Below are 25,562 nucleotides of genomic sequence, written 5' to 3' on the forward strand. Positions count from 1 at the left end.
CTCCAGAACATAGTGTCTGTCTTTGTAAAGTTGCATCTGCGGTTGCTTGTTTCTCTAAATGACCTATCCTGTGCCTCTTGGCTCCAGTTGCAGCCTGACTCTGGACATTCTGGACAGACTTTCATTGTGTGAGAGCTCCACCATCCAGAGCCGCCAAGATAGCCCGGCCAGGAACCAAACGACGAAACCCTGAGCCAGATCCCATCAGTGACGCAAGCAAAGCTCCTCTGTCGGCCAAGTGGCTGAAAATGGCCAGCACGGCCGAGAACGACAGGAGGAGGTTGGGACGGAACCGGGAGGAGGCCACCAACAAGAAAAAGCTGAAGGACAAAGTCAACCAAGAGAACAAGGATGGGAAACCTGCTGAGAGCGAGCCAAAGAGAGGTAAGGGATTTGTAGCCCATGGTGACGTACAGACCATTCTCCAGCATGGCGTGCTATTGTTCTAGTGTAGAATGGCATGGGGGTGCAGACCCCATCAACTCCCAGCACCAATCCTCCCTGCTGCACATAGATGATGAAAGTGCAGCTACAGTTCACGCTTATAAATGCTGCCTTTTATTGGAGCAGAACATCACAAGGTGTTGCACAGAACTGCTAATCAAACGCAGGTTAACCCAGAATTATGAAGTCCGGTTACAAAAATAGGTTAAGCAACAGTTGGTGAAACAGGTGCATTTTAAGAACTACTTTTAAGGTTTAGTCAAGGGAAGATCGGATGCTATAGACCAGAATTGTGCAAGAGGCCAGAACTGGAGGAGCACGAATGTTTAGTGGCTACAGCAAGGTGAAGATTGTTTACCCACTGGTGTACGGCATCAAATTAATAATGGTTTTGTGCACATTTATCAAATCCTCTCAGCCTTCTGTAGTAGAAGGTTAACGTCTTCAGATTAATCTTGTAGCTGAAAGCCTCATCACGCTAATCAGTTGATGTATTTGAACTAAATGTTGAATGTGGCTTGATGATGCTCTTGTGGATGAATCCTTTGATGGTGATTCTAAAACAGTTGCTTTTATTTCCTCCCCACTCCATCTTTCAAAGGCTTGCATTCTCGCTCACCCCTCGTGTTTACTCGTCATAGACACTGTTCTTAGCAACCTCTCGTATGGTGAAGGCAGGGTGTCTCTAGGGTGATATAAACACAACACAAGCAAGTCGTATGCTCAGTGCAGCACCACGAGTGCAAGTGAGGTGAAGGCAGACGCTGACAACTTGGAAAATGCAGGCCCTTTAGGACCTTGCAGTTGATTGAGGGATGGAAAAGGAGAACATGCTACTTTATAAGTCCATGTGATCCCCTGAATCTCTTTGTTTGTTTTGACTGTCAGGTTTACGAAGCAATCAAGATGCATTGTAAGGTATTAACTGTTCAGTTGTTTGAAAATAAATATTCAATGGCAATATTGGGACCCTGAAGGATTTTTAATTTCTAAAATACAATTGGTAAATGACTCCAGGCTGTATTTCTGATTTACTGAATATCATTGAACTGCAGATGCTGGTTTACAAAACAAGACACAAAATGCTGGAGTAACTCGGCTGGTCAGACAGCACTTCTGAAGTGCATCGATATGTAATGTTTGAGGTCAGACCCTTCTTCAATCCTGACCCAAAATGTCACCTATCCATGTTTTCCCACAAATGTTGCCTGACCCGCTGCATTACTCCAGCACTTTGTCTTGTACTCAATATGAGTACTGTTTGAAAGTAACAATTGGAATCTAAGTTTTTCACAAAGAAGTCAGCAATAGACTGATTCATGAGGCTAGGAAATTGTCCTGGGGTTCTGATAAAATGGAGCCAATTTGCCTCGCGTGTCCTGCTATAAGATCTGTCCACAACCTGTGAAAATCAATTAGCATTGCATTTACACAATCTGACCTTCCACTTGGGTGGAATGTTGAGATCATTCAGTTCTCTACAGCTGATACAGTTCTGACTGTTATAAGCCAGTTGCTTATAAGGTTTGAATAGGTTATGGTTTGGAGGAATGTAGGCTAAATGCAGGCAAATACTAGATGGGGAAGTTACCTTGGTCAGCATGAACGAGTTGGTCCGGAGAGCTTGTTCCCGTGCTATACGACTATGAATTAATCTGCTTTCATCTTCATGTTGCCGTGTACATGCACACCTAAATCTTTTCACCTTACGAAAAAAATTAGGGATTGGTGTATACTTGCATCCTCATCAGTTTTATTATAAAGAAATTTAACTTGATGTTGCCCTTAGCTGGGGAAGATTTGCTGCTGTAGTCAAAGGAAGGTGTCCTTGAAACCAAAGCAGACAATATATTCAAAAAAATGTTTTTGTGTAGGAAGTGGTTAGAGTCTGGAATGTACTGCCTTGGATAGCAATAAAGACAGACAATCCTAGCATTTAAAAAGGTCCTGTTACATATTTGACAGGAAAGCAGTGCTATGGAGCAAAGGTGAGGGGTGTTGGAGCAGTTGGGTGTATGTTGTGTTAATCTGCTGTTAGACCCGATGGGATGAGTGCCCTCCCTCATTGGATTAACTGTTCTGTGATTATGCTACATCTCATTTTCCTACTTGGAGTTTAATTCTCTGAACCTGCCGATCTATCTGACTTCCTGAAGACTTTCATTGAATGGTTAGTTTCCCATAACTTGGACCATGGGTGTGTGAAGAGGATCTGGATTGATGCTCCTTAACTCTAGCCCAGGTCTCTTACTCCATGTCTCCTTGTGACAGTGGAAGGAAACCACGCAGAGTAATCCCATTCCCCCACGAGTCTCCTTGTGCCAAAACTCTCTTGTGCCAATTCACCCCACCAGTCCGCACCAGGATGATTTACAGTTGCCAATTAACCTAATAACCAGCACCTTGTTAATGCTGATGGGAAACAAACAACACATGTAGTCACAGAGTGTGTGCAGACTCCACATAGACAGCAGCAGATGCCAGGATCAAATGTAGGTTGGGCACGAGGCAAATACATATATCGCGAGTTGTCACTATCTTGTAATCAATACATCTGTGGGCAATATTCTTCTGATTGCCCCTTTTGTCTCATGATCTTCAACTTTGTCTCTTGAACTCGCACTGATAGAGCAAAGCTAATTCATGTTACACTGTGTAATACAATACAATACAATATATCTTTATTGTCATTGTACCCAGGGGTACAACGAGATTGGGAATGCGCCTCCCACACGATGCAATAATTTAAGTAATTAACAGCAACCCAACGAAACGAAACAGTTGTAACAGTTTTTAGACAGGGTAAAGTGCAAGTTGATCTATGCGTTGTGGCCATCCGGCTCAGCAGGACCGGTTCATAGCAGCTATGGCCCTGGGGATGAAGCTGTTCCTGATTCTGGAGGTGCGGGCGTAGAAGGCCTTGTATCGTCTGCCCGATGGAAGGAGTTCGAACAGACTGTTGCAGGGGTGTGAAGTGGACAGCACATGAGGAAGTCATGACCACAAACTGGTTTTGAGCCAGGGTCATCGAGTCACACCTCATGAATGCAGGTCCTTTTGACTCGTTCATATGAGAGACTTCCCACTGATAATAGCCAATATTGTACCTCTACTTAAAAATACAGCAACAAAGCGCCTGGGAATTACAGACCATATTTTATAGGACAGACATGTAGAAAGTTTTATTAAGCTGCAACCTGCCTTCCTGACTCCTGTACTCGAAGCCCCGACTGATGAAAGCAAGCATACCACAAGCCTTCTTTACCACTCTATCACAATCAAGCAGCTACGGACTTGGACCACAAAATACCTCTGTACATCATTGCTGCTAAGGGTCTTGTAACTAACTATGCTTTCCCTGTGCATACGACCTCCCTAAGTGCAACACCTTATACTTGCTCGGATTAAACTCTATCCACTTCTCCCTGTCCGCATCTGTTACTGATCTATATCCTGCTGTATCTTTTGACAACCTTCTGCACTGTCCGCAACTCTATCAATTTTTGTGTTATGTACCAACTTACTAACCAATGCATCTACATTTATCAGAATGGACAAGGGAGAGCCAGTGGATGTAGTGTACCTGGACTTTCAGAAAGCCTTTGATAAGGTCCCACATAGGTGATTAGTGGGCAAGATTAGAGCACATGGTATTGGGGGTAGGGTACTGGCATGGATAGAAAATTGGTTGGCAGACAGGAAACAGAGAGTAGGGATTAACGGGTCCCTTTCAGAATGGCAGGCAGTGACTAGTGGGGTACCGCAAGACTCGGTGCTGGGACTGCAGCTATTTACAATATACATTAATGACTTGGATGAAGGGATTAAAAGTAACATTAGCATATTTGCGGATGACACAAAGCTGGGCAGCAGTGTGAACTGTGAGGAGGATGCTATGAGGATGCAGGGTGACTTGGACAGGTTGTGTGAGTGGGCAGATGCATGGCAGATGCAGTATAATGTGGATAAATGTGAGGTTATCCACTTTGGTGGTAAGAAAAGGAAGGCAGATTATTATCTGAATGGTGTCAAGTTAGGAAATGGGGAAGTACAAAGAGATCTAAGTGTCCTTGTTCATCAGCCACTTAAAGATAGCAGGCAGTGAAGAAAGTTAATGGCATGTTGACCTTTATGACATGAGGAGTTGAGTATAGGCGCAAAGAGGTCCTTCTGTAGTTGTACAGGGCCCTGGTGAGACCGCACCTGGAGTACTGTGTACAGGTTTGGTCTCCTAATTTGAGGAAGGACATTCTTGCTATTGATGGCGTGCAGCATAGGTTCACTAGGTTAATTCCCGGAATGGCGGGACTGTCGTATGTTGAAAGACTGGAGCGACTAGTCTTGTATACGCTGGAATTTAGAAGGATGAGAGGGGATCTTATTGAAACATATAAGATTATTAAGAGATTGGACACGTTAGAGGCAGGAACATGTTCCTGATGTTGGGGGAGTCCAGAACCAGGGGCCACAGTTTAAGAATAAGGGGTAGGCCATTTAGAACGGAGATGAGGAAAAACTTTTTCAGTCAGAGAGTTGTAAATCTGTGGGATTCTCTGCCTCAGAAGGCAGTGGAGGCCAATTCTCTGGATGCTTTCAAGAGAGAGCTAGATAGAGCTCTTAAAGATAGCGGAGTCAGGGGGTATGGGGAGAAGGCAGGAACGGGGTACTGATTGAGAATGATCAGCCATGATCACATTGAATGGCGGTGCTGGCTCGAAGGGCCATATGGCCTCCTCCTGCACCTATTGTCTATTTATATCCAAGTCATTTACATATGACCTTTCTTAAATAAGGAGACCCAAACTGCACAGGGCTTCAGCTGTGGCCTCGCAAGCACCCTATATAATTGAGATAATGGTTCCCTATTTTTAAACCTTATTGCAATATTTTGGTGAGGGGATGTGGAGGGAATATTCCCAGCTGGCTCTAAGCTTCTACTGGCTATTCTGTTGAGAGGCCGAGTCCTGTAGTCTACTGTGCTATTGTTGCTTGGAGCTAGTGGGTGAATGTGGTCTCCTCTTCCCAGACCCTCTCAGGCAGCAGAGCATCTCTACTTCCATCATGTTGATTGCACAGAGAAACATAGAAAATAGGTGCAGGAGTAGCCCTAGAATGGGGACAAATGGTTAATGAAGAAAGCCACCCGTCCTATCTCTCCCAGTGACTGAATTCTTCACCTGCCGTGCCCAAGCAAAATATGAGATGCTGATCCACCAATTTGTGTTCAGCCTCACTCTGACAATGGAGGAGACCAAGGTCAGAAAGGTCTGTGTAGGAATGGGAAGGAGAATTAATGTGTCCAGCAACCGGGAGATCTGGTTGATTTATGCGGGCTGAGCGAATGTGTTCCACGAAGCGATCGCCCAATGTGCGTGTGGTCTCGCCAATGTATGAGTCCACATCTTGAACAACGAATACAGTAGATGAGGTGGAGGAGGTGCAAGTGAACCTCTGCCTAACCTGAAAGAAGTGTCGGGGTCCCTGGACAGAGTCGAGGGAGGAGGTATAGGGACAGGTGTTGCATCTTCTGCGGTTGGTACCTGGGTGGTTTGGGTGGGAAGGGATGAGTTAACCAAGGAGTTGCGGAGGGAACGGTCTCTGCGGAAGGTGGAAAGGGGTGGAGATGGGAAAATGTGGCTAGTAGTGGGATCCCGTTGGAGATGGCGGAGGATTACGTGTTGTATGCGACGGCTGATGATTTGGAAGGACAGGACTAGGGGACGCTGCCTTTTGTGATTAGGGGGAGGGGGAGCAAGGGCAGAGTTGCGGGGTACCGAGGAGACCCAAGTGAGGGCCTCATCAATGATGGGAGAGGTGAACCCCCGTCCCCTTAAGAATGAGGACATCTCAGATGTTCCAGTATGGAACACCTCATCTTGGGCGCAGATGCGGCACAGACGGAGGAATTGGGAGTGGGGGATAGAGTCTTTGCAGGAAGCAGGGTGGGAAGAAGTGTAGTCGAGATAGTTGTGGGAGTCAGTGGGATTGTAATAGGCGTCATTCATTAGTCTATTTCTTGTGATGGAGACTGTGAGATCAAGAAAGGAGAGGGAGATGTCGGAGATGATCCAAGTAAATTTGAGTGCAGAATGGAAATTGGTGAAGTTGCTGAAGTCTAGAATGCTTGGGACCACTACTCTATGTCTCTGACTGTGTAGAGTGGGGAATTTGACCATTTTTAGGGCAGGCATGTGGAAAATGTATTTCTTGGTTAATTAGAAAATTGAATTGAATAAATTTTATTAGCCAAGTATGTATACATACAAGGAATTTGCCTTGGTGCTTTGCTTGCAAGTAGCAACACGATATACAGTAGACAATTAAAAATAAAACATCATTTAAACATGTGTAGAATGAAATTAAATACCAGAGCAAAAGGAGGCTACAGATTTTTGGATGTTGAGTAGAGCAATTGCTTGTGGAAAAAAAGCTGTTTTTATGTTTGGCTGTGGTGGATTTGACAGTCCGGAGTCGCCTTTCAGATGGAAGTGCTTCAAAGAGTTTGTGGCCAGGGTGAGAGGGGTCAGAGATGATCTTACCCGCACGCTTCCTGGCCCTTGCAGTGTACAGTTTGTCAATGGGGGTAAGGTTGCAGCCAACAACCTTTTCGGCTGATCGAATGATGTGCTGCAGCCTCCAGATGTCATGCTTGGTGGCTGAGCCAAACCAGACCATGATGGAGAAGGTGAGGACAGACTCTATGATGGCAGTATAAAACTGGACCATCATTGCCTGTGGCAGATTGTGTTTCCTCGGCTGCTGCAGGAAGTACATCCTCTGTTGGGCCTTTTTGACTGTGGAGTCGATGGTGGCCCCCCAATTAAGGTCCCTGGAGATGATGGTTCCAAGGAACTTAAATGACTCCACAGATGTGACTATGGTGTTGTTGATGGTGAGTGGGGAGAGGGGAGGGGGAGCTCTCCTAAAGTCTACAATCAATTCCACTGTCTTAAGAGCATTGAGTTCCAGGTTGTTGCGATGGCACCAGGATGCCAGCTGTGCCACTTCCTGTCTGTAGGCAGATTTCTCCCCATCTGGATCAGTCCAATCAGGGTTAATGTCGTCAGCAAACTTGAGAAGCTTGACAGAGGAGTCTGTGGAGGTTCAGTCGTTGCTGTAGAGCAGCGTTTCTCAACCTTTTTACCCTTGCGGAACTCTTGAAATAATTTTGATGTCTCAGGGAACCCCTACATAAAAAATTATTGTATATTTACTAATCTCTTTCTTTCTCTTTCATGAACTTAAAGTTCATAAGGCAAAGATAACATATTTTTCTGATATCTGGTTTCTGTAAAAGAAAAAAGAAAAAAATGTAAAAAGATGAATAACTTGATAAATAACACAAACAAATAAAACTGAAGCAAATAAAGGCAAACAGAACTAACCTTGGAGGAGAGAGAAAGCGAGAGAGAGAGAGAGAGAAAACAACACTGAAGATGAGTCATTAGCTGAGAACTTACTCCTCAACTTTTCAGAGCACCTTTCCTTGACAGCTCTGATTCCTCTTCTCAGCTTGGCCTGCCTGTAGAGGTCCCCACTTTGAAAATTTGAAGAATGAGATGATTTAATATCTTAAAAACTGCACTCTGTATTTTTCTGTTGGTTCTAAGTCTCGCTATGACTTGGTTGATGTTTAATGTTGAGCTGGCTGACTTCCAATACGTTTCCTGTATGCAGTGTTGGTGACTGCCCCATGCCTGAAACCAGAATCCCCAGCATTACCAGTTCATGTTGACTTCTGGTTTCCAAGTAGGTGATCAAAACATATTTGTTACTGAGCGATGGCATTTTCTTTTCATTTTAGTAGAGTTATCTGGGATAGGATCAGAACTAAGCCTTGTTGAAGATAATAGTAAATATAGAAAGGGAAGATGCTCAGTGCTGGAGTAACTCAGCGGGTCAGGCAGCATCTCTGGAGAACATAGATAGGTCACATTTTTCTCAGACTTTGATCAAGTCTGAACAAGGGTTCTGATCGCAAACATCACGTGTGTTCTCCTGAGATGCTGAGTTACTCCAGCGTTGTGTGTCTTTTGTAAACAAGCATCTGCAGCTCTTTGTTTCTAAATGTAGTAAGGGATTTGGTTGAAGCACCTGCACTGAGATGGTGGTTAGAATGCGGAACTGGCTGTGGTAACATGAGGTAAAACTGGATCAACAGGTGCAAGGGAACAAAGGAAATGTAGAAAAGTATGCAGTGAAATAACGTTAGCAGGTTTGAGTGGAATGTGACTACAGCATGAACATTTAGGCCTGTTCCTGGAGTTTATATTCTTTGTTAAAATTGGTGAAAACATTTAGTAGAGTCCATCAGATTAGTTTTCCCTGTAGATTGCTCCTCAGCAGAAACCCTTGACCTGTAAACTGCTCTCAAAATTCTAAAATCCTTCATCAGATTACGCTTTGACCATCTCTTGTGCAAGGAATGGAAGCTTAATAAGAAAATCAAAGAACTGCTGAAATGGGAAAAAACAGTTCTGATGAAGGGGCCTTGACCTGAAATGTCACCAATCCACTTTCTCCAGAGGTGCTGCCTGACCCACCGAGTTACTCCAACACTTTGTGTCTCTTTCCACAGGCTGCCTGATCTCCTGAGTGTTTCTAGCATTTTCTGTTTTTATCCTAATGTACATAATTTCTGAAGTTAAGTAATAGATCCTGTGAGTGTTGATAACATTCTGGGAAGATGGGGTGTGTTCCTTGCAAGCTCAATGTTCTCCAAAGGTACACTGCCCAGAACTGTAGGAGGCACTGGTACCCAGGATTTAGAAATTCTCCACATGTTCAATGCTAAATTTATTCATTTTATCCCCTCCTAATCCCATTACTTTGAGTAGCAGTGAGCCTGCAATTGTCCTTTGAATTACAGAACCTGTTATCTGAAATACACAGCTTCATTGTATATAATTATATTCATTATATATCAAGAATATCATTCAATGTTTGTGGCACGTGAGGAAGATCTCAGCAGTCAAGCAGCATCTCTGGAGACAAAGGGATTATTGATGTTTTGGGTCCAGACCTGCTTCAGAGTGAGAAATTGGTCGTGGTCTATAGATTCTGGAAATGTTTCTAAGGGTTTGGGGGGTATCAAATGTGACCTTGTTTGAAAGAACAGAGAAAAAGAGAAAATGGGGAACTACTGCACCTATCAGTCTAATGTCAGTGACGGAAGATCCTGCAAACGATGATGAAATATATAGTAACAGAACACCATGAATGAAAAAATAGATTGAGCAGAGTGAACATAGACTTTAAAAAGTTATATTTGACAAATCTGCTGGAATTCATGGTGGGCCGAAGGGCCTGTTCCTGTGTTGCCTTGTTCTGTACTATGGTCACTCCATAGCCTTGTGAGAAGTGAACTCTGAAGCTTTAGTTTAAATATCAAAGACCATTCTTCCTTTGGACAGTGAACAATTGGATAAGCACTGGCGTCATGCTCCCAGATCAAAGATTTGGCCTGAATATACACAGGATTGTTCTCAAATACCAACTTAGTGTTTGTCATCAAACACCAGTTTCCATTGACTATTTTGGTTGTTGCATGGTGTTGGAGGAGGAGTGGGTTTGGCCTTGTGCTTATACAATACAATACAATACAATACAATATATCTTTATTGTCATTGTACCCAGGGGTACAACGAGATTGGGAATGCGCCTCCCATCCGATGCAATAATTTAAGTAATTTAGACAACAGCAACCCAACGAAACAATTGTAACAGTTTTAGACAGGGTAAAGTGCAAGTTGATCTATGCGTTGTGACCATCCAGCTCAGCAGGACCGGTTCATAGCAGCTATGGCCCTGGGGATGAAGCTGTTCCTGAGTCTGGAGGTGCGGGCGTAGAAGGCCTTGTATCGTCTGCCCGATGGAAGGAGTTCGAACAGACTGTTAACCCCCTCCTTTACTTCCATTTGCTTCTGACGCCCACTTGCACTGCTCTGGACAAGTTGTTTATTGGTGGTCGGGTTAGTATACTAATCCAGGAAGTTTTGCCTTTAAATGATCTCACCAGCTGCCCTTCCATTAGATTGATCAGATGAAAAGGGAACACTATAACGCCTGATAATTATAATTATTGTATTATTCAAGTTTGATATTTGATCATGTTGGGATGATGCACCACTATGTTTAATGGATTTGTTAACCCGTTGCAATTGAAAGTGGCAACTTCAAACTAACGTGACTGAAATGTGATTAACCTCACAGGCCCTATGTGTTTACAGTGGTGGTTCTTTGTCTTGCAGATCTGTTTGTCGACTGGAAACAGAATGCTGATGAGGTTATTGTGAAGTTGAAGCCAGGAGAGGGGGGCCTCAAGGTTGAAGAGATTGATGCAGCTTTCACAGACTCTGACTGTGTAATTACACTGCCAGGTAAAAGAGTGAGTGAGACATAATGGGAACATTATTGCTGTTATGAATTGAACTTTCACAGCAAGGAGCACCCTTGGGACATGGTCGCAGGGTGTGTAGTAATAAGCTCCGCATTGTCATCTCTCCAGGATGCTTTTTAAAATTCCTCTGTGCATCTAATTAGTTTTTTTCAAATCGTATCCCTCGTCTTCACTGCACTTCCAGATCCCAGCCTCTGGAGCAGCCAGTCATTTACTCCATTCCCATTACTTCAGTGTGCTGTTTCATTCGATCCAATAGTGTCATCAAGCCACTGTCAAGGTGCTATTGTATGACATATCTGGAGGTCCATGGTTCATTTCCTAATCAATACCCTACTACCAACACTAACCAAGCCACTAATTACTGGACTCTGGGTAAGCTCTCAGAGCCTTCAGGTACACAATGGTTGGCTAGTTGATAAACCTCTCTTATGGTTACTTTCTGATCGTCGTAGTTAAGGGAGATTGGTATCTAAGCCACTTGTGCTTTATAGAAGATATAGGAAAGAACTTAAAGAAATTAAGAGGACAAAAGGGGCCATGGAATGACTTTGGCAAATCGAATTAAGGCTAGTCCAAAAGTTGTGTATGTATATTAGAAGCCAGAGTGTGACTAATGAAGGAATAAGTCCACTCAGGATTCAGTGAATAAAAATGTGTGTGGAGCCAGGAGAAAGGTCCTAAATGAATACTATTCACCAGGGAGAAGGGCGTGGTGACGAGAAAGTTAAGGAAGGCGCTCATCTGTAACAGGAAAGAGGCCTCGTGTGTTAGAAATCTTGGAGCACATTAGGCTGAATAAATCCCGAGGACAGGACGGGACCTATCTCTGGATGCTAATGGAAGCAATGGAAGAGGTTTCTGGGTTATGACAGATTTTTATTAACTGCACATGAGGTAGAAGTGATCTAGAGGATAGCTAATGTTGTCTCCTTGTTCAAAAGTAGGCAGAGGGGATGAGCCTGGAAACTACGTGACAGTGATAAAGCATCAGTGGTGAGGAAGATTGTGAGGGACAGAATTTGTGTTCAGTTGGAAAGGCAGGGACTGGTAGGGGAAGTCAGCATGGTTTATGTAGGGGAAATCATGTATCACAAATTTGATTGAATACTGGGAGCAGCTGAATAAAATTGATAAAGGCAGTGTGATAAGTGTTGTTCACATAAACTTTAAGACTTTCAACAAGATCCCACATGTCGGCTACTTGTTGTTTTCTATCTCCAAAGCCTTGGAGTTCAGTTTGTTGCCTTTCAATATGATTAATTTTTCATATGTTTTTTAACAAATGCAAATTTCTTTCAGTTTACTCACTAGACTTGTTGTGCTACTTTTTGTGACATTTTTTGTTTTTAACTGTGAAGGCAACAGAATATTTGCTTAATTTCCCTGCCATTCCCTCATTGCTCATTGTATTTTTTTCTGCTTCAGTCTATAAGGCACCCACATTAACTTGGCCTGTTTCCGGCTGTATATATATGACATCTATTGGAGCTTTTGCAATCTGCTTTGACTTTTTGCTAGATTACCTTTGTGCTTGCCCTTGGACCTACCTTGATTGTAGCCGTCAGACTGTGTGGTGTTGGAGGAGGTATAAAATAATAATAAATTGTACATTGTCTTTTGACTTTTAAATAATTGAACATGAATATAAAACCATAATTCCCAAAACAGGAATGAGAAAAGGAAGCTGAGTAGGTTGCGAGGGCAGAGAAATTCACCAACTATTCTTGATTATACTTATTCTTTCTAAAACAAAAGGCTTCCAATTTTTCATTTAATCTTGTATTTTTTCTTGCTGTGGCACTTTAACGTAGATGGACGCCAGTGGAGTTGTCAATTCCACGAAGAGATTGAGAGCTCGTGCAGTAAGTTGCAGTACAAAGAGAAGGGAAACATTCTCCAGCTTGTCATGCCAAAGAAGATTCCTCTGCACACATGGTCATCTCTCATGGTACAGTAAATTACCAACATGTGTTACAACTGTTGTTATTTCTATCTGAATCATTCTTCTGAGGCCTTTGCAGGTGACCGGGCCAAGTGCCCTTTGGATGGGAACATGGCTAGCAAGACCAGTTTTTATTGGTGGTCCAAGATGTATTTGAAGATGGTGTTCTTCCATGAAGTAACCTCCAGAGATTTGTCACCTTCTGCAAGAAAGAATTTCTAATTTACCCAAGTTTTAAATCTCAGATAATTTTGACATCCACCTAACTAGTGCCCTTGCTACAGTGCCTTCCAAAATATTTGGACAAAGACCCATCATTTATTTATTTGCCTCTGTACTCCACAATTTGAGATTTGTAATAGAAAAAAAACCACATGTGGTTAAAGTGCACATTGTCAGATTTTATTAAAGGCCATTTTTATATATTTTGGTTTCACCATGTAGAAATTACAGCTATGTTTATACATAGTCCCTCTATTTCAGGGCACCATAATGTTTGGGACACATGGCTTCACAGGTGTTTTAATTCTTCAGGTGTGTTTAATTGCCTCCTTAATGCAGTTATAAGAGAGCTCTCAGTGCCTAGTCTTTCCTCCAGTCTTTCTATCACCTATGGAAACTTTTATTGCTGTTTATCAACACGAGGACCAAAGTTGGGCCAATGAAAGTCAAAGAAGCCATTATGAAACTGAGAAACAAGAATAAAACTGTTAGAGACATCAGCCAAACCTTTGGCTTACCAAAATCAACTGTTTGGAGCATCATTATGAAGAAAGAGAGCACTGGTGAGCTTACTAATCGCAAAGGGACTGGCAGGCCAAGGAAGACCTCCATAGCTGATGACAGAATTCTCTCTATAATGAAGAAAACTCCTTAAACACCTGTCTGACAGATCCGAAACACTCTTCAGGAGTCAGGTGTGGATTTGTCAATGACCACTGTCTGCAGAAGACTTAATGAACGGAAATACAGAGGCTACACTGCAAGATGCAAACCACTAGTTAGCTGCAAAAATAGGTTGGCCAGGTTACAGTTTGCCAAGAAGTATTTAAAAGAGCAACCACAGTTCTGGAAACAGATCTTGTGGACAGACAAGATAAAAATTAACATATCAGAGTGATGGCAAGAGCAAATTATGGAGGAGAGAAGGAACTGCCCAAGATCCAAAGCATACTACCTCATCTGTGAAACACGGTGGTGGGGGTGTTATGGCCTGAGCATATATGGCTGCTGAAGGTACTGGCTCACTTATCTTCATTGATGATACAACTGCTGATGGTAGTAGCATAATGAATTCTGAAGTATATGGACACATCCTGTCTGCTCAAGTTCAAACAAATGCCTCGAAACTCATTGGCCGGCGGTTCATTCTACAGCAAGACAATGATCTCAAACATACTGCTAAAGCAACAAAGGAGTTTTTCAAGCTAAAAAATGGTAAATTCTTGAGTGGCCAAGTCAATCACCCGATCTGAACCCAATTGAGCATGCCTTTTATATGCTGAAGAGAAAACTGAAGGCGACTAGACCCCAAAACAAGCATGAGCTAAAGATGGCTGCAATACAGGCCTGGCAGAGCATCACCAGAAAAAACACCCAGCAACTGGTGATGTCCATGATTCACAAACTTAAAGCAGTCATTACATGCAAAAGATATGCAACAAAATACTAAACATGACTACTTTCATTTACATGACATTGCTGTGTCCCAAACATTATGGTGCCCTGAAATGGGTATAAACACTGTTGTAATTTCTACACGGTGAAACCAAAATGTATAAAAATGGCCTTTATTAAAATCTGACAATGTGCACTTTAACCACATGTGATTTTTTTCTATTACAAATCTCAAATTGTGGAATACAGAGGCATATAAATAAATGATGGGCCATTGTCCCAAACATCATGGAGGGCACTATATCTGTAGATATCAATAAGATTGTGCCTCATTTTCCTAAACTCCAATTAAACAGATCCAACCTGTTTAGGATAATGCTCCCATTCCAGAAAATACCCTAGTGGATATTCTTTGGACTGCTAATATTGCCCTATCCTTTCTAGGGTAAGGGGACCAAAACTGCCCACAGTGCTCCAGATGTGATACCACAAGCACTGTACAATTGTTCACATTTGTTTAGAGATACAGCATGGAAACGGCTCCTTCGGCCCACCGAGTTTATGCCGACTATCAATTATAGTAAAGCTTCCCTTTTTCTAAACCCCAACCCTTGCTTTGTCGTCTTGACCATTGCTGCACCTGCCTGCTAACTTGTGTTTTGTGCGTGGTAAATCCATTTGACAAGTTTTTGTCCCCTCGCTCACTCAATGCCCTCTTGCAGAATCTCAGTATCTTGATTGCCGTTTCCCCATCCAACCATTTTCACATCAGCAAACCTGAACACCTTATATTCTCCTCCCCCCCCCCCCCCCCCCCCCTCCTCTTCCAAATCATTTATGGCAAGTTACTGAGGCCTAGAACTGAACTGGGGAACACTCTACTCATTGCATCCTGAAAAGGATCCATGTCTCGTATGTTTTGCTTTTCATGAAAGCAGGTTGATTTGTTATGTTTGTTTGTGGGAGCTTGTATTGCATAACCTGTCTGTCATATCTTTATCATTGCCATCATGATTACAACTCCACACTGCCAAATGACTGCAAGGTTTCCCAGAGTATTTTGAGATTGTGAAAGAAAGGCACAGTGGTTTTTCTGCTTTTAGTTTTATTCTTGCTTTGGAGACACAAGACTGCAGATGCTGGAGAAATTCAGTAGGTGGAACACCTGTGGAGGGAAATAGAAGGCAATGTTTCGGGTTAGGGGCCCTTCTTCAGACGATCCATTTGCTTTTCTTGAAGGAGAGGTTGCATTTACATCCCAAACTATGACTGGTGATTTTACTTCAATACTCATCTAATATTAGCACTACAAGATTTCCTGGCTTGAAATGGTAAAGTTGTAGTGGCCTGGACGTGGCCAGAAATAGGCTGGACGCCAGGCAGGTTTTGAAAGTACTTTAATGCAGGTTGTGAGCATCCACTCACGACGTGTTCCACCGAAGGGATGAAACACTCCCCAAAAAGCCCTTAGTGGGTCCGACAAGTGCCGAGGGGACTGACCTTAGGAGTGGCCTAACACCCAGGGACCGCCACAGGACCCCCCCCCTCCCAAGAACCGGAGGTACGAAACGGACAGGAGGGCGCACGAGGCGACCAGCCTGCGTGCGCACCACGCCCGGCGCAGGAACCGGCGACCGACCGACCGACAGGTGGAGGGGACGGAGCAGACACTGGAGAGGTAACCTAGACGGAGGGCGACCTCGCAGGCAGGGCCGCGCGACCAGCACCGGCCGATCAATGTCAACATGCGCTGGCTTCAGCCGCGCAACCAAAACGGTCTCACTCCGACTCCCCATGTCCAGGACGAATGTGGACGGACCATGTTGCAGGACTCGGAAGGGGCCCTCGTACGGCCGCTGGAGAGGTGTCCGATGAGCGCAGGAAAACGAACTGGCAATCCTCCAGAGCTGGAGGAACGTGCGGACAGAAGGACCCATGACGAGACGTGGGCACCGGCGCCAGTCTGCCGAAGACGTTGTCGGGCGTCCGAAGGCTGCTCTACTTGACCCTGTGCCGGTGGGATAAACTCCCCGGGACCCATCAACGGGGCCCCATACACCAACTCGGTGGAGGAGGAGGCCAAGTCCCCTTTGGGTGCGGTGCGGATCCCCAGCAAAACCCACGGCAGGGCGTCCACCCAGTCTGGGTCAGTGAGCCGTGCCTTCAGGGCAGCCTTCAACTGGCGGTGAATCCGTTCCACCAGGCCGTTCGCCTGTGGATGGTACGCCATAGTGTGGTGTTGGCTAACTCCCAGGAGGCGTGCCATGGCCGGCCACAGTTCCGACGTAAACTGAGACCCCCGGTCGGACGTTATGTCCAGCGGCACCCAGAACCGGGCGATCCAGTGCGCCGCCAAGGCCCGACCGCAGGTGGCTGTCGAGGTGTCCGCCAGCGGAATAGCCCCAGGCCACCGCGTGAAGCGGTCGACCACGGTGAAGAGATGGGTCATGCCCCGGGATGGCGGCAGCAGTCCCACGATGTCCACGTGAATGTGGTCGAACCATTGCCGAGGGACGCCGAACTCCTGCAGTGGCACACGCACGTGTTGCTGGACCTTGGCGGTCTGGCAGGGGATGCAGGAGCGTACCCAATGTGCAACCTGCTTGCGCAGCCCGTGCCACATGAAGCGGGAGGCTACAAGGGCCGTCGTCGCCCGAATGGAGGGATGGGCGAGCCCGTGGAGCACCTCAAACACCCTGTGCCGCCATGCGACAGGGACGATGTGCCGGGGCAGGCCAGTGGAGACGTCTCACAGCAGCGTTGCGTCCTCAGGACCACAGACAACGTCCTCCTGCTGCAGGCCCGAAACTGCCGTGCGGTAGGCGGCCATTTCCTTGTCCACCAGCTGTGCGGCTGCCAGGGCGGAATAGTCAATACCACCAGCCGCTTGGAGAACGGCGTGGATCACGGGTCTAGATAAGGTGTCGGCCACCCTGTTGTACCTGCCCTCCACGAAGCGGATTGAGGTGGGGTACTCCGACACGTACGCCAACTGCCTTTGCTGCCACGCATTGGCAAATGCGAAGGTGAGCGGCTTGTGATCCGTGATGGCAGTGAAGGGCCTCCCCGCCAGGACGTACCGGAAGTGGCAGACTGCGAGGTACAGAGCGAGGAGCTCACGGTCAAAAGCGCTGTAACGTCGTTGAGCACCGCTGAGGTGCCTGCTGAAGAAGGCGAGCGGCCACCAGCACCCGTCAATGAGCTGCTCCAGAACCGCCCTGACCGCCACCTCAGAAGCGGCCACCGAAAGGGCGGTTGGGGCATCCTCCCTGGGATGGACGAGCATCGTGGCCCCGGCCAGGGTCTCCTTGGCATGCTCGAACGCTGCTACTGCTTCGTCGGACCACTCGACCTCCTTGTGACGACCAGTCATGAGGTGAAAAAGGCGGGTGCATGATTCCGGCTACTGCCGGCAAGAAGCGGTGATAAAATGAGACCATCCCCAAGAATTCTTGCAGGCCCTTAATGGTGGTCGGACGGGGGAACCGGCGGATAGCATCCACCCTGGCCGGCAGATGTACCACCCCTTGTGTGGTCACACGGTGGCCGAGGAAGTCGATGGCCGTCACCCCGAAATGGCACTTGGACATGTTAACAGCCAACCCGTACGCGCTGAGGCGCTGACATAGTTGGCGGAGGTGGGTGCGGTGCTCCTGCCGCGACGTACACGAATACACGAATACAAAGTCCCGGCCACGGCACACACAGTCCATAAGCCGTTGGAAGGCCTGTGCGACGTTCTTCAACCCGAACGGCATCCTCAAGAATTCAAACAGCCCGAACGGTGTAATAATGGCCGTCTTCGGGATGTTGTTGGGGTGGACCGGAATTTGATTGTACCCGCGCACAAGGTCCACCTTGGAGAACACCGATGCTCCAGCCAGGTGGGCATTGAAGTCCTGGATGTGCGGGACCGGGTACCTGTCGGCGACGGTCGCATCATTCAGGCGACGGTAGTCCTGACACGGGCGCCAGCCCCCGTCCACCTTGGGGACCATGTGGAGCGGTGACGCCCATGTGCTATCGGAGTGGAGCATGATGCCCATCGACACCATCCGGCGGAACTCCTCCCGAGTTAGACGGAGATTGTCCGGTGCAAGACGCCGCGCTCGGGCATGCACGGGCGGCCCGGTGGTAGGGATGTGGTGCTCCACCCCATGCTTGGGGGCTGAGGAGCTAAGGTGGGGTTCAACGATGTCTGGGAAATCCGCCAGGATGCGCGCGTAAGTCGCATCCACGGACGACAGGGGTCCAACGTGGCGGGAGGCCGGCCCCAGCGTGCTGGAGTGCACCAGGCGCTGCCGCCTGACATCCACGAGCATTGAATGTGCTCGCAGGAAGTCGGCGCCCAGCAGCGGCTGGGAAACGTCGGCGACAACAAACCCCCACGAAAACCAGCTCTGGCCGAAGTTGAGGGCGAGCGTGCGGACTCTAAGTACTGATAGGGCTCCCGTTCGCCACAGTGAGGAGGGGGGCGCTTTTGCCCGCACGGATGTCGGCGATGGAAGGAGGCAGGACGCTCACCTCTGCTCCGGTGTCCAGGAGGAACCGACCCCCGGTGCGGCGATCCCAAGCGAACACGCGGTGGATCTGGCCGGCCGGCGAAGGAATCACTGACGGCCAGCCCCTACGTTTCCCGGGAAGGCACAAGGCGGGCGACATTGCTTGGCTGCTGCTCCCCGGCGGTGGTGATAATAGAATCTGCCCCCTCTGCCGGCGTCCGGTTGTATAGGCGATGGTGCTGACTGGGCCGACCACCAGCGACCTCTGGTGGCCTCCAGCGGTATAGGATGTGGTGATGTGGCGACCTCTGCTGGCGTCGGAAGGACCTGCCGGCGGGCCGTGCGAGGGCGACGTGCCTGCGCCGCCGGGGTGACCGATGGCGGCCGGATTTGGCCGCGGAGGACGCCCTGAGACGCGGTGGACGGAGGCCCCGACCTGCTGTGCACCTCCCGACGCCGCGGAGAGAACAGCCAGCGATTCCAGCTCCTCCTGGCGGGCCATCCACAGCTGGTCAGCACGCTCGCCCAGCGCCTCCGTGTTGGTGAATGGATCGCTGGCGAGCTGCAGGCAGATGTCGGCTGGGAGCTGCCGAAGGTAAGCATGCTTGAACAAGAAACAGGGCTCATAGTCGCCCATAAGGGCGAGTATGTCCTCCAGGACGGCCGGCGGTCACCGAGGCCCTCCGTACACAGAATCCGAGTTGCCCGCTCGGAGTCGCTAAGGCCAAACCTCCTGATGAGCAGGGCCTTGAGGCCCGCATATTTGTTAGCTGCCGGTGGGGGGCGCTAAGGTAAGGTTTAACTCGTCTCGCGGTCGCCTGGTCCAGAGCGCCGACGACGGAGAGATATTTGGTTTCATCCACCGTCACGCCCCGCACAGCAAACTGTTCCTCTGCCTGCTGAAACCAGACATCAGGCTCTTCGGTCCACAAAGTCAGGAGCTTTAGCGTGACGGCTTCGAGGTCGGCGGGACGGGGTTGTTCATCGTTCTTGTCCATCACGAGGCGTGATGAACGTCGGGGTCACCAGTGTAGTGGCCTGGACGTGGCCAGAAATAGGCTGGATGCCAGGCAGGTTTTGAAAGTACTTTAATGCAGGTTGTGAGCATCCACTCACAACGAGTTCCACCGAAGGGATGAAACACTCCCCCATAAGCCCTGAGTAGAAACCCAGTAGCCTGTGGGCAGTCCCTCGACCCTGTCCGTCAAGTGCCAAGGAGACTGACCCTAGGAGTGGCCTAATACCCAGGGACCGCCACAAAGTTATGCATTTGCGAAATGGAGTCGCCACTTAGAATTTCAAACATTAACTGACCGTATTGGCTTTCAAAAGATTTTAGTCCTGTGACAGCAATCAGATTGATTTCTTGTGCAAAGTATTAGCAGGTCACTACAGCTCTTCGGCGGGTTCCTGCTGTGCATTGCAATCAGCCCATTGTGACTAATCTTTATTGTCCTTGGCCTGTATTTGTTACCCACCCCCATCCAGCCAATCAGTGATGGATTAACAAAGTCATTTACCTCCTGAAAATGCAATTTAGAAAAACACTAGGTCTCAGAATGGAATCACAATCAGCAAACATTGTGTGTAGGAAACATTATGTGTCTGAAGAAGGGTCTCGACCCGAAACATCACCCATTCCTTCTCTCCAGAGATGCTGCCTGTCCCGCTGAGTTACTCCAGCATTTTGTGTCTGTAGATTTGTGTCCATTTTTGGTAAAAAATCTGTGAACAAACATTTTCAAGAATGAAGTATGTCAAGTCTAAATATCGAGCAAATTTACCTGATGAGCATTTGAAGTCCATCCTCATAATTGGCTCCTCAAATCTGGATTCTTAATTCAATTAAATTTTGAAATCAAAAAAGCAGTTCCATCCTTCCCATTAATGTGGTTGCATAAAACGTTATGATTTTGTTGGTTAACCTTGAATGATGGCTACAAGTTTTGTTTTGAATTTCTTCCATTTGTTTTACATAAGTTCTTTTTGGAGTTCATTAAATTCATTATAAAACTGACATTTCTTTTTTCCTACGGCCCGTGAAAATGTGCCAAATCTATAATGTGGCCCTCATGCTGAGAAGTTTGGAGGCCCCTGATCTACTGGAAGGAAGTGTTCTCGTTGAAAGGAGGGTCTGTTACCAAGGGGCACAAAATCAGTCATTTGTAAAACCAAGCAAAATGAGTTGTGATTTGAATGTACAAGAGTGCAGAATATAATTGTACGGCATTGCAGAGTTACAGATCCAGAGACAAGGTCCATGGGCCGCTATGAAGTACTTTGGGAGATTAGGACTACACTTTAGTTCTTGGGAGGACTGTTTAGTAGTCTGATAACAGCGGGGAAGAAGCTGTTCCTGAATCTGGTGGTACTTGCTTTCAAATTTTGTATCTTCTGTCCAGTGGAAGAGGAAGAAATGCCTGTGGTGTGAGTGGTCCTTGGTTATGTTGGCTGTTTTTGTGAGGCAGCGTGGTGGAGATGGAATAGAGGGGTGGGGGCTGTTTTTGCCTGGTGGACTGGGCTACATCCACAACTCTTTACGATTTGTGGTGTAGTGTCTTGGATTCAGACTGTTTTCCTCCTGCTCTGTCTACCTGGGTTCTATTCTGAGCATTGCCTTTACTTGCTTTGCTGACTGGATGGGATCACTGTGCTATTTTTATTCTGCTGCATTTGCCACCACAGTGAAACTTTTACTCGTGGGCTCTTGATTAATCAGCAACTGATTGACTGAATAGCTGGTTGGTCATGTGATGTTTCAAAGGCTTCTGTGTCAAAGTAAAAAGGCATCTTCAAGTGTAGACATGAATTCATTCATTATGGTAAGAGCCTATCTTGAGACGCAGCGGTCCAGTTAAAACGTAAGTGTATTGAAGTTGATTCACATAGCAAGCAGCATTGTATCTGAGAGCCAGAGAGTATGTATATTCACAGACACCTGCAAAGGAAAGTGTGGCTTTGACCAGTGAAGAGAGACTTGTAATAAAAACAAACTGCAGATGGTGGTTTACACTAAAGTTAAGCACAAAATGCTGGAGTAACTCGACAGATCAGGCAGCATCTCTGGAGAAAATCGATAGGTGACATTTGGGATCAAGACCCATTGTCAGGTGTTTTTGAGAAGTTAGAACAGCAATGCTCATAAGTAAATGTGACGATTTTAATAAACAGTAAGCTATTTGCAAAATATATTTTATGCCTATTAATGTGATTTGCACTATTCTCAGATTACTTGTGTTTTGGGGGTATTTATAGTGTTCTTCTCTCCAATACTTCAGCCTGTGGGTTCCCTGCAGTTTATTTAATGGTGAGCTTGGTTGTTATGTTAATTATGACATGATATGCCAAATGCCTTGTGCAGGAGGAAGTGAGGGACAATCAGTTAGAAGATTCGCAGAAGGTAGGATTATCTGCCAATGCTAGAGTTTTTGTTTCATCCAGTGTCGCTTATCGCCGATCTCGCAGCTCTGATCGAGTCTGTCATCCACCTGTGGCCTGACGAGACCAAGCCATTGCTTCCATGAAGGATAGCGGAGTCAGGGGGTATGGGGAGAAGGCAGGAACGGGGTACTGATTGAGAATGATCAGCCATGATCACATTGAATGGCGGTGCTGGCTCGAAGGGCCGAATAGCCTCCTCCTGCACCTATTGTCCATGATTGCATGCAGATATTTCCAAGAGCAATGGACCTCCTGAAAGATTTGAATGATGGCTAAGAGAAATTAGTTTTTTCAAATGTTAATTATGATTTTTCGGTATTGTATAGCAGGGTGGTGTGAGGCAAGTTCAGTAGCAATTTTGAAAAGGGAATTGGATATGTATTTGAACAAAGCATTGTAGGTCTATTGGGGATAATGCAGAGAGTGAGACCAATCAGAGAGGCCATTCAGAATCCGCGCAGAGACAGCGGATCGAGTTGCATGCACTGCTGTTCGATTCTGCAATTCTGTAAAATGTGCTTTAAAGGTGCAGCTTTTCAACCGACTGACGTTGATTTCATTGCTGTTGCAGAAGAAGAAAAATAAAGGGCAGCCCACAGTTATTCCTCCGAAAGATGTTGGGAAGGAAAAGGTTTTGCCCAGTGAAAATATCGAAGTGGAAAAATCAGGAAAATTATCTGACATCGCAGAAAAGAAAGTGAAAGCAGAGCGCGGAATTAAGCGCCCCATCAAGGTGAAAGCTCCAGGAAAGACAGAGTCACCACCTGAACCTGGGGTGAAAAGGACCAGTCAGTGCAAGACTCTGGATAACACTCGGCTTATCCAGGAGCCCATTGCATCACAACCCGTCTGTGTCAAGTCCAGCGAAGAAACCGATCCCGCTTGTTTTCAAAAACCTGCAGAGGGTTCAAAAAGCCCGGTAGATGAACTCATTGTAAGTGATGCTGATGGAGGATTATTGGATTCCACGGTTGAGGCTAAGGTGAAGAAAAACGGCCGGGGTCCCCAGGGAGATTGGTACATGGAAGACAAAAGTGAAGTGAATGTGAAGCAAGCATCGACTGAGAAAGCTGAGGTACATTTTTCTGAATCATAATAATACAGCACGGAAACAGGCCCTTCTGCCCATCTCGTCCATGCCGATCAAAATGCCCCATCTAAGATTGTCCCATCTACCCACATTTGGCCCAAATCCCTCTATAACCTTTTTCTATCCATGTACCTGTCCAAATGTATTTTAAATGTTATTGGACCTGCCTCAACTATTTCCTCTGGCAGTTCATTCCATATACCCACCTCTGTTTGTGTGAAAAAAGTTGCCCCTTGGGCTCCTATCAAATCTTTCCCATCTCACCTTAAACTTGTGTCGGCTAGTTCATGATCTCCCTACCCTGGCAAAAAAACGATGTATTTGCACTTTATGTTCTTTCATGCTTTTATTCGCAGCTATCAGATTGCCCCTCAGCCTCCTGCGTTCCATTTGCAAACTTACTAATCGTGCCTTGTACATTTTCATCCAAATCATTGATGCAGGTGACAAACAGTGATGTGGCCAGCACTGATTCTTTGTCACGTGCCTCCAGTTTGACCAACAGCCTTCCTCCACCACACTGCTTCTCACTTTAAAGCCAATTCTATATCCAGTTAGCTACCTCTTCCTAGAGCCCATGCGATCTAACCTTCCAGAGCAGCTGACCATGCAGAACTTATCAAAGGCCTTTCTGAAGTCTGTATAAACAACGTCAATGGCCTCGCCCTCATCAACCATCTTGATTACTTCAAAAATTTCAGTCCTACACTTTGACTGTGTTCATCTCCTGTAGCAAGCTAGTTATGTTAGTGAATTCTCCATGATACGAATGCTTGTATTCTCTTTCCAACAGCTGGAAGTTACTGAGAAGGAGAAACTGCTTCCTGAGAGCCAAGATATCAATGCTGCACAGTCTTCAGGTGCCAATGTTCCTTTGGATCAGATAGTGAGTGAGACTGAAGCGAAGGCTCAGGAATCTGCTGGAGGCTGTCTTGAGGTTGCAGATGTAACCGTGGAAGAAACTGTTACTCAAAGTTGTTCTGTAACTGCGAACTCTGACACATCTGCCGGGAACCAAATGGGGCCCATTAAACAACTAACCGGGGAGCAGCTCCCATCAGGGAGGCCTGATGAGGACACCACAGTGCCCTCTCCAGCATCTGTGGGAAAGACCAGCCAGGTGAAGGAAAGCCACGCTGAGGAAAAGGTGGAAGGTAAGTGACTAATGTACCTTTTAAAATTAAATACTATTTGGAGGTGCGAGGTGAAGAAGCGACAAATAAAAAGCTTCCATCTGCTGGTTTCCTGCACTGCTTTTGAGTATCGAGACAAGGGTGTCCAGCTACAGTTATATTAGGCCTTCATGATACCCTGCAGGATAATGTCCCATTTAGGCCTCCTTATCTAAGAAAGCATACTTTCTGCAGGGAGCAGTGCAGCATAGGCCCACCAATTTGATCCCCGAGAGGGCAGGATTCTCAAACGAGAAATGAGCTAGACTAATGTGAATTTCACTGCTTCCTGTCCCTCTAAATTAAGAAATCTCATCTCTCAGCTTTAAATTTATGGGTGTCAGAGGTTATGGGTAGAAGCCAGGAGAATTGGGTTGAGAGGAAGAGATAGATCAGCCATGATTGAATGGCAGAGTAGACTTGATAGGCCGAAATGGCCTAATTCTACTCCTATCACTTATGATCTTAAATGTTCTCCGTCTGCCACTGATATGGGCATCAAAATGGCAGATGGAGTTTAAACCGGGCACGTGCAAGGTTTAGTTTAGAAATACAGCATGGAAACAGGCCCTTTGGCCCGCCAAGTCTTCGGACCACCAACAATCCCTGTACACTAACACTATCCTACACACACTAGGTACAATTTACAATGTTACCAAGCAAATTAACCAACAAATCTGTACATTTTTCGAGTGTGGAAGGAAACCGGAGAAAACCCATGCAGTTAACGGGGAGAATTACAAACTCTGAGATGTTGTACTGCAGCGGGTCAAATGTGAGGGGAATGTATACAGGTGATGGCAGGATCCTGAACAGCATTGACATACAGATGGTCCAAGACCTTAGCTCCATGAAAGCTGCAACACAAGTAGATAGAGTGGTAAAGGCAGCGTACGTATGCTTGCCTTTATCGGTCTGGGTATTGAGTATAAAAGTCAGGAAGTCATGTTGC

The 25,562-nt window shown here is 46.4% G+C and overlaps 1 protein-coding gene across 6 annotated transcripts in view; it reads left to right on the forward strand.

Annotated features, from left to right (window-relative positions):
* Positions 1-25,562, forward strand: part of usp19 (ubiquitin specific peptidase 19) — a 109,028-nt gene that overhangs the window by 9,402 nt on the left and 74,064 nt on the right. For 4 of the 6 annotated variants that reach the window (XM_078414287.1, XM_078414282.1, XM_078414286.1 and 1 more), the window contains exons 3-7: positions 88-384; positions 10,695-10,823; positions 12,658-12,794; positions 22,920-23,423; positions 24,232-24,592. In XM_078414287.1, coding sequence (XP_078270413.1) covers positions 249-384; positions 10,695-10,823; positions 12,658-12,794; positions 22,920-23,423; positions 24,232-24,592 — 1,267 coding nt within the window. In that variant the 5' untranslated portion in view covers positions 88-248. The remainder of the gene's footprint in view (positions 1-87; positions 385-10,694; positions 10,824-12,657; positions 12,795-22,919; positions 23,424-24,231; positions 24,593-25,562) is intronic. The other 2 variants (XM_078414284.1, XM_078414288.1) reach the window with 2 other exon arrangements.

The sequence above is a fragment of the Rhinoraja longicauda genome, chromosome 17 (assembly GCF_053455715.1).
Source record: "Rhinoraja longicauda isolate Sanriku21f chromosome 17, sRhiLon1.1, whole genome shotgun sequence".
Taxonomy (NCBI): Eukaryota; Metazoa; Chordata; class Chondrichthyes; order Rajiformes; family Arhynchobatidae; genus Rhinoraja; species Rhinoraja longicauda.